The following is a 12,817-nucleotide window of genomic DNA, read 5'->3' on the forward strand; positions in this document are numbered from 1 at the left end:
AACTCCTCAGCATTCCATGAGTCCCCTCAACCAGGGAAGCACGACTGACAGCAGTTGGCATAAACAACACATCTGGTAACAGTTTTTCCATTCCCCACTCAAAAGACTCAGAGGGCAACTGCCTTTGCCCTGAGATACTTCCTTAGCTGAGGAGAAGCTGCTTGTGTTTGGAGACCTCACTCAACACTCACCTCTGCTCAGCCAGAAAGAACTGCATTAGCCACATTTGCAAACACAAGGAACAATGCCTTACAGTCAGGCTGGAAAATACATTTGGAGCACATGAGATATTTCAGGCTTCTCCTCCCCTCAAATCTCACATTAACCCCTCTGAGTGCAAGCAGTTGACAGCTGTTTCATCTCTATGGATTTACACCAAACTTCTTGTGTTTTATCAAACAGCAAACCAGTAGGATAACACTTTCAGACCAGGTCTTTGATCCATCTGGTCAGGCACCTTTAAAGTAAGGGTTAGGAACATGTCATAACTTGCAATGTCTCTCACTGCACCAGATTCTTTCCTGGTAAATATTTTGTGATTCCAAGTGGTTCCTAGTTGGGAAAATCTGACAAATGGGTTGTCAGATCATCCCCCACATGGAAGGACAGTTAGAAATGAGTGCACAAAGATAGCATTTGAATACTTGCTCTCTTCTCCAATATACAACACAGAAGGCACAAAATTAAATTAGTATGAGGTAGGTCCTAAACAAATAACAAGTGATCATTTGGCAATATGTATCTAAGGTATGAAATATTTTGCCACAGGATGTTCTGAATGCAAATATGCTACACAGATTTGGTGGTGTAAAACAAACAGGTTTAGGTAAAAGAAAACTTACTGAGTTGCTAATGCAGGAGGATAGGATACTGGGAGAAACTGTAGGTCTAACATGGGATGGATACTCCTAAACCCCATTCATGGAAGAGGGACACAGAGCACCATGCATTTACTCAGTGTCATAACATAAGAGGGATGCACAGAGCAAAGCCTGACAGTGTTCTTTTCTTTCAGGTCCAACTCACCCCACCACAGAGTGCTGCTGAGACAGTGTCCCAGCACCAAATACTAAACTAGCATCCCCACATATCAGTTCAGGGGCAAGATGGGAAAAGTTGCATTGCACTGCAGCCCTCCACAAAATACCATTGAGGGGTTTCCCAAAAGTGATTGCTCTGTCCAAGCCAGAACAAAAACAGTTCTCTAAGAACAAAAATCTACACATGGAAACTGCTGATTTTTCAAGCCTCTAAATTATTTCAGTTTATATGTTTCAGACCAAATATCTCTGTTCTTTCCTCTTAATTAGCCTTTGGCCATAAAACTTCATTCCCTTGGAATAACCAACTCATAGGAATAAAAAAAAAATTATATTAAAAAAAGAAAGACACACAAGAATAGACTGGCTGCAGACAACTGTCTGGAACATCCACTTGGATTTGTGTGTAATAACTGGGTGACAGGATATGGAAGGATTATTTTATATTTTTCCAGCTTACATCCAGACACACTCTCAGCAAACTGGAGAACCTAGCTGCCTGTCTGGCACCTTTCCTTAAGATGGGAAATTCCCCATTCAACCAAAGGAAATTTTATTCTCATCTCATGCCCATATAGAGCTTGGCAGATTGTGTCATGCCAAGAAATAAGGACATCAGTTAAATAAAAACCAGCATGCACCATGGAAACAACGTGACCCTCTTAGGAAGGAGTAAGATGAGACAGATCACTGAATAAAATAGGTGTGAAGAGGTGGGATCTTTGTGCTATCAGCAGCTCAAATTGTGTGATCTCCCTGAAATCCTGGCTCAAAACCAGGTTTGTAGCCCAGAAAATCCATTAATCAGCTACCAAGCAATAGTTTGGTCCCTAGATATATCAGAAACCAAGGCCCACCTATTCTCATTGTGACATGTATGAATATTGAGGTATTTGGACATCTCACAAATACCAGGCATCTCCCATCCTTTCTAAATTTAGGAAAGGACCATCTACCTTGAAGTCAGGGGAACCTACCCATGAAATAGGTAACAACTAATAAAAGCCTCCTCTGGAGACCTAAACTCAGGCATTGGTTTCCTCTCCCTCCTCTGAAAGTGGTTCTAGCCTTGAACTCACAGTTCTTCTCATATGGACTAGGATGGGGAGGTGAATCCAGGCAAAGCTGCAGAGGTCTTTTCACAGGTGTGTTTTCTGGGTACAAAGACCAACCAACCCAGCCATGCTGTTTGAGGAAGGCAATCCACAGTCTACCAGTCTACCATGCCTTAGGGATATCTGCCCAGGTTTGACTGCATCTCCTTGCTCACAACACTCATGTGAAGGGTGCACATCGGGAGCACAGATACTGAACTGTTCCCAGCACCACAGCTCAGGCCTTTGCAAGCTCAAGGTCTCTGCAGCAGGCTGAGCCTGGATGATGAGCTACCTGGAGAAAAGGGCTGGAAACAAAGAAACAAGGGTCCACACCAACTGCTTTGTAAAGTACTTACAAAACCTTTGGGCTTTTAACCCCTGCCACCCTTACATAACATTCTGCTGTGCTAACACTAAATAACTAGAAAGAACAAGGATTTGGATTACTGCACATGCAGCCATGTGGCAGCTTCAAAGCAAATCTTCCAAGCAAGATATTTTCTTACATACAAGTCCAACTGGAAGTTTCCATAAGCATCCATATTTCACCCTCCATGAAGGATGGACCAGAGAACTGATCACATGAGTTCTTCACAAGGGTACTCTGTTGTGGCATTCCTATTCTGCTAGATCTTCTCAGCAGGACAACAGCAAAAGTTCACCTGGCTGAGCACTTGGTGTGCTGCAGTGACTGCAAAGGAGATTTAAAAAAAAAAACAAACAAACAAAAAAAACCAACCAAACAAACAAAAAAAAAAAAAAACCTGCTCACTCACTGTGTAAGATCTGGTCCCACTGCCTCAACCAGCTGCCAAGATGCCCCAGCCTAAAAGTGCCTGTCCTCCAAGAACTGAACAATTCAGTGTGACATATAGACTAAGGTACATAAGGATATCAGGTCTGTGTCCAAACAGACCAGCCCATGGCAGAGAGGAGGTTATAACAGGCACAAAAAGCATGAACATAGCAAGAGAGGGAAGAAATGCCTAGAGACATCCTGAGCTGTCCACCCTCAAGAAGACACCACGGGGATCCAGAAGAAACCTCATTTGAGCTGTGCATCACCTGCTTGCTGCATTCCCACAGCTTGGGCAGCCCCGTGTCCAGACTGGCACGGAGACAGCCCTGCATAGGTCACACTGGGCCATATGTCCTTTACATCGACTTTCAGGCCTGTGTCACGGCAGAGTTCGCTGCACAGGGAATGTTTCAGTGCAGATAAAGGTCACAGCTAATTGGCTTTTCCCTAAATCCTTGCCTGGGTGTTGACGCTGGGCGCTGGTGGGTGGTGCTGCGCCCATTCCCATCCGGCGGAGCTGGCCCCGCTCCCGGCGGCAGCGGGACAGGCAGGCGCTGCCCACGGGCACGCAGAGCGGCTCCCGCGGCACGGCGCGGCCAGCGCACGGCACGGCACGGCACGGCGCGGCACGGCCAGCGCACGGCACGGCCAGCGCACGGCACGGCACGGCACGGCCAGCGCACGCATACCTGTGCTGCGGGTTGCTGGGGAGAGCCGATCACCCGGCAACTGAACCCGCTCAACACAGAACCGGGACACGGATAAAGGCACGGGGGTGGGAGGAGCTGGCGCTGCCTACAGTGTGTGTAGGAGTGCTATTTCCCACTGAAAAGGGAATGCGGCCCTTGGTTCCCGTTCTGAGGAATCCCAACAACACTGCTGTGGCCCCAGGCGTGCTGCAGGAACAGCCAGGGAAGCTGGCCAGGCTGACACACTGCAACCTGGTGCCCTGCCCACCCACCTCTCCACAGATCTCTTCTAAGCAGATGCAAGCCTTGCTTTTTACTATAAAAGAAGCTGAACCCATTTTTTAATGAAAGCCATATAATTAAAATAAATAATGACCTGTTTTTTCTTTCTATTTTTACCTCAAATATGAGCTCTTTTTGTGCTCAGGAAGACATCTGGCATCCCAAACAGTGCAACAAATTTGGAACTTGTAGGACAATGCATGACAGCAGGAAATGAAGAACTGCACTATCCAGCAAAGAAAAATGATTGGTTTTCACTGAAATCCCAAAGTTAAATACATAGCACTGACTTTACAGAATTTACTTTTTCATTCAAATTAAATCCAAGAATTGGAAAACATAAGGAAAAGTAATGAGATTTATTTGTGCTTTTGAGAGGTGGACTTTTTTTATAAGCTAGTCTATAGTTTCCTATCAGTTATTAAGGCCAGCTAAGAAAACGTCTTAACAAAATACCCCAATATCAATGAATGCCCCATCATGCTGTATTTGCAGTATCTGCAATTTGTCTGAAGTACCACTCTTTAGGATTATCAGGGCTGAATGTCTGCACAGAAAAGATGACAACCCTTAAAGATTCAGACCTTCAAAGCCAAGTAGAAAGAATTGCAAACCTATTATTTTAAAATGCCTCAGGCAGAAGTCTCAAAAACCTAAGGCTTAAAGTGGCCAGGATTGCCCATTCTATTCTTTCCCTTAGTTTAGTAACTATCACAGCATTTCTAAGCCACTAAAACACATTTTCAGTCCTGATTATCACAAGCCTAACTTCAGGCATAGATACATAGATTCATAGATATTCCAAAAGTCAAAATTGGACTTAGATTCATGCCGTTGTGTATTTCCTGCGATTGCAACAAACCAGAAGCATCTAACATAAGCAGCTGATGTAGAAGAAAAACAAAGTTTCAATGTAAAACAGAGTCCTCCAGTTCTAGAGGAATGAACCTTTTGCTGGCATCTGCGGGAAAACCCACCAAGGAGAGAAAACCTGCATACACCACAGCAGACAAAGCTAAATTTTCCCTGTGCCAAGCTGAAGACCTGTGACACACAACAAGCAATTGGCCCAAAGAAAGGCAGAAATCAGTCTGTCCTCATTCATAGTAATGAGGACTTATGCAGATCTTTGAAAGCATACCCATTGTGCATCAATAATTGTGCTACTCCACTCTTGGTTTTGGTCTAAGGAGAAAGAAATAATGCTCCCAGCTCTACAGGGTAACAAGCTACCACAGGGACACTGACTGGAGAAGTCACTGCCTGCAAGCTTGAGGTTCTCTTTACATGGCCAGCTGAATCCCCTTCATACAGGGAGAATGAAGATGATTCCCAGTTTCCTATCAGGGCTGGCAGCCAGACCAGAGCCTCAGAGCTGATTCCAGATACAGATACCAGTAGAAAATAACTGAGATGACTTTCTGGCCCCCAGTGCTGTGCAAGCACACGTGTAAACTGCAAGGGTACATGAAGAGAACTGACAGTGGCTTTGTTAGCACCTAGCACACAATTCCCTTAAAACAAGTGTAAGGCTAAAGTTATGTAGAAGAGAAACGTAGTTCTCTGTCACCAGAACACTCACATATGACTTTGTATCACTGATCAACATTAAGGAAGTGACAAACATGTCTGCATTATCTCTGCTCAAGACCAAATTGAATATGCCAAGTACATAAGTAATTTAACAACTTTTGTGGATTAGAACATCAGTTGTATCACCTCCAAAGTTGTTTGTGTCAACAGCAAAGTTGGAAAGAAATTGCCACATTTAAAGCGCTCAGTTTTCTTTAGCTACATGTTCCAGCCAGTTAATTTTTTAACACACCATAATCCAACTGTTTCATTCTGATAACACCTAGGGCCACTAATTAAGGGCTTAGTTTGACTGGCAATGCACAGACTTGTTCCAGCCAGATGCTCCCTGCCCGAAGGAGCTTGCTTGCAAGCAAAACTTAGAAAACAGACACCCACACTTTAGCCACTACATAAATAGTAAGGCCCCAAGAGTTAAAGAGAAACTTGGAAGAAACACATTTATGTGAGAAACCAAAATTGTCCAAAATTGTGGGGATGAATAAGACATTTGATTTGCAGAAAGCTCACTGAGCTGGTTAGAGAACACTTCTAAGGGCTCAATATCAGTATTCCATCACAAACCCACATGCAAGCCAAAGATATGCATTTTAAAAGCTCCTTGATCAGCTTGACTTAGTAGTTCAAAAAGTGCTTCTCAAGGCTACAAGTCAGACTATGAAAGAAAATAATAAAAACTATACTAAACTGTAATACTGGCACAAATTACAATGACAAAAAAATCATGCCTTGAGTTAGAGGTCCCTCTCACTTTCCTGGTTTGAAGCATTTCACTACAATATGGGAGACTCCCCTGATCTCACTCCTTTCTCCTGTATCAACTGCTCTGGAACAGACCCAGCTGCCAGCCATTATCAAAGATGATCCCTAGCCTGTAAAGTCAGATCCACTTCTGGCTCAAAAGCAGCCAAAAAGGTTCCTGAATCTGGCCTAATCTCTAGGAAATAACACCAGATCAGTGAAGCAAGAGGTAGACAAAAGACTGAGGCACCAGGCAATGCCCTCTCCTTTCTTGGATTTAGCCATTGATTTAGAAGCTGAAAGTCAAAGAGCTGAAGCTCTTAAGCTAACAGGCTGTGCTACAAACTATAAGAGCTCAGGAGCTCTTGCTGCCTCTGCTACAGGGGCACAAGTATCCAATGGAAAGACACCTAGGAAAACTTTACATCTACAAGTCCACAGGCTGTGATGAGATGCTTCCACAAATGTTGAGAAAGCTGACAAATATCAAAAATAGGATGTTCACTATCATCTTTGAAAGGTCACGGCAATCAGGAGAAGTGCCTGAGAACTGGAACAAAGCAAATGTTATTCCAGTCTTCAAAATAGGCAAGAATTAGGAGTCAGGAACTATCAGCCAGTCTGCCTCACCTCAATCTCTAGAAATGTGATGGAATGCCTCATTCTGGAGGCTATGGATCCATGTATGTGGATACATGATGACAAGGAGTAGTCAGTATGAATTTACCAATGTCATGCCTGACAAACCAAATTGCCTTCTACAATGAAAGAACTACCTGGCTAGATAAAGGGAGAGCAGTGGATACTGTCTACACTGGCTTCAGCAAGACTTTCAACACTGTCTCTCACAACATCCTCATAAGCAAACTCAGGAAGTGTGGACTGGATGAGTGGACAGTGAGGTGGATTGAGAACTGGCTGATGGCCATAACCAGTGGCACATGGTCTGGCTGAAGGCTGTCATTAGTGGTACCCCTCATGGTTCAATACTGGGCCCAACATTGTCTAACTCATTCATCAATGATTTGGATGAGGGGGCAGATGCCTCCTCAGCAAGCTCACTGATGACACATATCTGGGAGCAGTGGCTGATGCCCCAGAGGGCTGTGCAGCCCTTCAGAAGGACAGGCTGGAGAGATGGGCACAGAGGAAACTTCTGAAATTCAACAAGTGCAGGTTCCTGTACCTAGGGAAGAATAACTCCATGGACCAGCACAGGCTCAAGTGCTGGAAAGGAGCTCTGTGGAGAAGGAGCTGAGGGTTCTGGTGGACAACAAACCATCCATGAGCCAGCGGTGTGTCCACTGGAGTCCTGGGGTGCATTAGGAAGAGCACTGCCAGCAGGCTGAGGGAGGTGATCCTGCTCTTCTATTCAGTCCTGGTGAGGCAGATCTGGAGTTCTGTGTCCAGTTCTGGGCTCCTCAGGACAGGAGACATGGAGCTCCTGAGTGGGCCCAGTGGAGGGTAACAAGGGACTGGAGCATCCCTCTTACCAGGAAAGGCTGCAGGAGCTGGGCCTGGTCAGTCTCAAAAAGAGGCAACTGAGAGGGAATCTCATCAATGTGTATAAATACCTAACGAGGGGCTTTCAAGAAGATGGAGCTAGGCTCTTCCCAATGGTGCTGAGCAAAATGACAAGGGGCAACAGGCAGGAACAAATGCACAGAAAGTTCCACTTGAACATGAGGAAGAACTTTACTGAGTGGCTGACCAAGCCCAGAGAGGTTGTGGAATCTCCCTCACTGGAAATATTTAAGAACTGTCTGGACATCATCCTGTGCCATGTGCTTGAGCATGGAGTCTGGAACAGATGCTCCATTATGATCCCTTCCAACTTAGCCATTCTGGGATTCTGTGAATCAAGGACAGCTGTCTTCCAAGGTGAGGCACTCAAATTTGAACCCTAACTATCACACTTGACAGCTCATCCACCCTTATCAGAAACTTCTGGCTGAGCAGGCTAACCCAACATCAGGTGAATTGTCAGTCAGTCCCTCCCTTCCCACCCTGGTGACTTTTTGTGAAAGGGAAATAAAGGAACACTTTCTGAGAGACACCAGCACATCCCTTGAGTCAAAGTCCTCTGAGCAGCCCTGGTTGTCAACTGCCTAAAGACCAGCTTTAGAATGGAAAAAGAGAAGTCCATTACATCAACAAGCAGAGCTTGCATATTTTGTGGTTTCACTTACAGAAGGCTATGGCATCCTTTCAGCTTCTCCAAATGGGGGAAGACTAGGAGGACCTATCACAGCCACACTAAACCAATTCAGGACACATCATACAAAAATTAAACCTTTACGTTAGACAGAAATTTCATCCTGAAAAGATTCCCAAAGCTTGGAGGCCAATCCAAGGTTGGTCAAATCTTCCACACTTGTACAAATGAGCTGACAATTTATCCAAGGACAGTCTCCTGACACGCTGACTAATTTCAATACAGTTGTAAGCCAGAAGCACAACAGCAGCTTGCTTTTCCTTGAATTTGGGAACTTCCCAAAAAGGTCATAAACTGCTAAAGCGAGTGGGCAATGAAGGAGAAGAGCAGCTAAGCACACTGTTATTAAAGCTCAGAAAGCACTTGGTTTGGGCAGTGAATGTAGATCAATTCTTACTCTATCCAAACTTGATGCTCATTCTCCACTTACAGGGCTACAGACCTGATTCTGTTCTCTCACCTAACTTTTCACTAGGTTTCAATGACAGCACATTGGACCTTTTAAATAATGCATATACCATACAAGCCAGAATATGCACAGACCTGCATAGACACAGACCAAGGCCAGGAAGGCTGAAGTCTGGTCAGTGCCTGGCAGCCCCACATCATGAGGAAAATGGAGCAAAATGGTACAGGACACTTGGCCTTGGCACAGGGCCCATGCAAGCACAGCCACCAGAAGCTCCTACACTGCTCACCCCTGTGACACCTACCCAGGGTCCATACCTGCAAGGAGCTCTGGTCCAACACCTAAGACACAGCACTGCACACTCCATTAAGCAATTAGTATGCTGCTCAACCAAGACCAGGCAGCTGCACATGGTCCCCAAAGGCCTACAAAACAGATTTAAACCCAGAGTTTGCAAGTCTGGCTTTCTGCCCATACACATGTGTACCAGTCATTGTAACACTCACCACTGCAGGCTGCAAAGACAGATCTGATGGGCTATGTTTTAGCCTTGCAAGCAAGGCACAGTGAAAGCTTAACTTTCTCCACTGAGCCTGCAAAAATGCAGACCACCTGTTTACAGCACAAAACCTTGGCACCAACATGAACAAAATGGCTGCAGATGCCCACTCATGCACATTTTCCTGCATGTCTCCAAGCATCCTGAAGGCTGTATCTACCTCCGAGAGCTCCTCCCAAAGATTCTCATTGTATCACAACCTGAGGCTCCAAGAGAAACAATAAAGCTAAAGGAGGAGATTGCAGCCATAAGGCCCAGAAACACAGTGTTAAAAAAAAAAAAAAAAATCCCCACTGCCTCTGCAGATACTCTGCACTGAATCAATCCACTACAACCTAAAGCACTTCTCTTATTTTACTTCTAAAAATAAAACCTAACTCTGCCTCCCCTGACAGCCACAGAATGTGCAATCCCCGGAGGAAAAAGTACAGCAAACTTTGTTAGAAACAGTGCTGATGTTTCATCAAAGTTGCCATCAGCCTGTCCTGAGTGACTGCGCAGAAGTGCAGCCACACGGCAATGAGCCTCTGTGTAACACATACAAAAGGCTCCACTGGAGTCTGGTATACGGATCCCCAGCCCCCAACCCAGGCAACGAGGGCTGCTACTTTTCCCAGATCCTTTCTCTTATTTGGGGCCAGGTGCTACACTTCCCGCAGTATCGGTGCCAATCCAGAGTAACTCTGCTGATTTCAGGGGGTATCCCTTGGTTCATAACAATTTTGCCAAATCAGGATCTGGTATTTTTTTCTCATTCGTCATGGCTCCATTTTTATCCCGTGGTATATGGCTCAAAAATTCCTCTTTATATTTGGCAGGAAGGGCTTAGACAGTTCTTATCCTGAATCTGTGGTACTCAGTTTTATTTTAAACATTAAAAACGGATGTAAGAAGAATCTGGAAAGCCATGGGTCAATGCAATGATCCAGCCTGCAAACTTCAGCTCAGACTCTGGCCTTCAGGACCAGAAGAGAGAGAAATGCAAATAAAGAGCTGAAAGGCATTTTAGGTAAATCATGTTTGTACAGCACCTAGCACAGTGGGGTTCTAGCCTGGAAAGGGCTGCAAGGCTACAGATTGCACACATACAAAGGTATCTACTTAGGAAAATGCCTGCACAATTAAATGGGAATCCCATCAAAAGGAAAACATTCTAAAGAACAGACAGATACATCTGTCTTCATACACTTTTTTGTATTATCTGAATTGTGCAGGGTAATTCTGAGTGCAAAGGAACGGGACTTTAAGTAACAGGAATACAGCCTAGGCCAGTTCCTCCTGAGCACACTGGCTGAGAGGAAACTGACCCAGCATAATAAACACTGCAAGTTTCCAGCTCCTCAAGGCCCTCTTAGTAGTTACCTGAAGGGGACAAAAAAACAACCGAGGCAAAACCATCTTTTCTTACCTTTAGCTGGAAAGGTTGAATTTCGTTCAAAGTCTGGTTCCTGAGCTTTTTGGTGAGGATCTTCAGCATGGTACAATCCGAGGAGCCAAGAAAGGGTTAAGCACACACACACGCACGCATCTGCATCTGCCGCGCCGCTGCCGCTACGCTCGGCGGAGCTCGCATCCAGCACCCCAGGTACAGGGCGGCGGGCACGGCTCCGCACAGCCGCTCCCAGCTGCGCCCCTTCCCCTCCGCCAGCGCACCCTGCCCTGCAGCCCTCCGCGCTGCCAGGCACCGGGGATCCCTTTCCAAAGCCTACGGAAAAAAACTGAACACCAAACTTCCTCTGCCTTCCACCCCCTCCCCAGTTACGCTTCAGAAAGGAGGGAGGTACCAGCTGGCAGCGTGCTGCAGGGGACAAGAGACACTGGGCGCGGAGCGCTCACAGCGGGACGGCAGAGCCCCGCTCATGGCAGCGCTGCCGCCCGCTCAGCGCCCGGCGGGCACCGGGCATCGCGCCCCGCCGCTGCCGCCCGCCGCCGCCACCCCGGGCTCCCTCCGGCACCGCCAGCACGGGAAACTTGTAACCAGCGGCGCGGCAGCCGCGGCGCACATTGGCCCGACGGGGCGGGACGGGGCGGGACGGGGCGGGACGGGGCGGGGACTCCGCTTAAAGGGTCACCGGCTCTGCCCGGCCGCCCGCGGTCCTTGGAGTCCCGGGCTGGGCGGGCTCTGCTCGGGATGGAGCGGACTGGGAGCTGTCTCTGAGCTACCGCATCCTGGCTCGCAGCCCGCTCAGTCCAGGGATCCCAGAACGGGATGCTGTGACCTGTCTGTCCTGTCCTCCCATTCAGAGCACAGATCCATAGGGGGACTCGTGGGTCCTGTCTCGGGTCCCTTGAGCCACCCTGGGAGCTTGCATGGGGCCTGCAGCAGCGGGACACTCGCCACAGCCTTTCCCCACAGGACCGCGGGCGCGGGGCCAGGCCAGCACCAGCTCCTGCTGCACCAGCCATCCTCGGGCACAAGCAAGGTGCCCCATTTCCATGGCCAGTCCTCCAGCACCTCCCTGGCAAAACAGTCAGGGAAGTTATCAGGGACCGGCTGATAGGCTTTGAACCCACAGGAAGCGCCGACACGTTTGCCAGCAGTAACAACAAAGGGCTTTCACCCGCTGCCAGCTCCGTGCCAGCGATGAACTCCCCGTGTCTAGGTGAAAGGTCCCTTTTGCCCATTACCGGTCCCTCGGGGCCAGCAGAGCCTTTTGTCCCAGCCTTCCTCCTGGAAGCATTGCGGAGGTCTCTGCTTGCGTACAAATTCCAGAGGAGCGCAGGCTGGTTATCTGTGGGTTCCCAGTTCTCAGCCAGCAGGCCTGTAACAAGATAAGGAAAGAGCCCTCCTAAAGTGCTGACTGTAGAAAAGAGAGAGCACATCTTTCCTGCAGGGGAAAGGGCCTCGGTTCAGCTCCACTTAGCAAACCATTTTTTCTTGAAGCAGTACAACAAGCAGAGAGCCTGAGCCAGAAAACAAAATTTTTGCTTTTCAGATAGTGCCTTCTTAAAAGATGTCTGCAGTAAGAAAGCTGTCTCAGCTATTAAACCATACTTGTTCTGTGAGTTCTGCATTCACACCATGGACTTGTTTTCACCTATTTTTCCCCCAGTTCACAGCAAACTGAAATCACAATCCGACCATGATTCTAAGCCACCACATATTGCTAGAGGTACTTTTACTGTTCTTATTGCATGAATTAAAAAAAAACAAAAAAAAACAAAAAAAACAGGGAATAGTGTACATGAGTAGATTGCTAGTCTGGCATCTTGCATCCAACAGGAGGGAGTAAAATGCTATCTGAAACCAGAAATTCCATAGAGATGTGCAATAATATGTTTAATGCTAGATAAGAATTACTCCTGGGACCTAACCAATAACCAAAGTATATCCCAAAGTCCAACAACAGTGACCCTCTTATAATTTTTCCTTCTTTTTCGTTTTGTTTTTTT

At 46.8% G+C, this 12,817-nt stretch overlaps 1 protein-coding gene across 6 annotated transcripts in view; it reads right to left on the reverse strand.

Moving 5' to 3' along the window:
* LOC306798198 (uncharacterized protein) overlaps positions 1–11,430 on the reverse strand; it is a 59,497-nt gene extending 48,067 nt beyond the window's left edge. For 3 of the 6 annotated variants that reach the window (XM_079298139.1, XM_079298142.1, XM_079298141.1), the window contains exon 1: positions 10,833–11,430. In XM_079298139.1, coding sequence (XP_079154265.1) covers positions 10,833–10,901 — 69 coding nt within the window. In that variant the 5' untranslated portion in view covers positions 10,902–11,430. The remainder of the gene's footprint in view (positions 1–10,832) is intronic. The other 3 variants (XR_013773297.1, XM_079298138.1, XM_079298140.1) reach the window with 3 other exon arrangements.
* Positions 11,431–12,817: the final 1,387 nt, after the last annotated feature.

Source organism: Erithacus rubecula (genome assembly GCF_903797595.1).
Source record: "Erithacus rubecula genome assembly, chromosome: 2".
NCBI classification, from domain to species: domain Eukaryota; kingdom Metazoa; phylum Chordata; class Aves; order Passeriformes; family Muscicapidae; genus Erithacus; species Erithacus rubecula.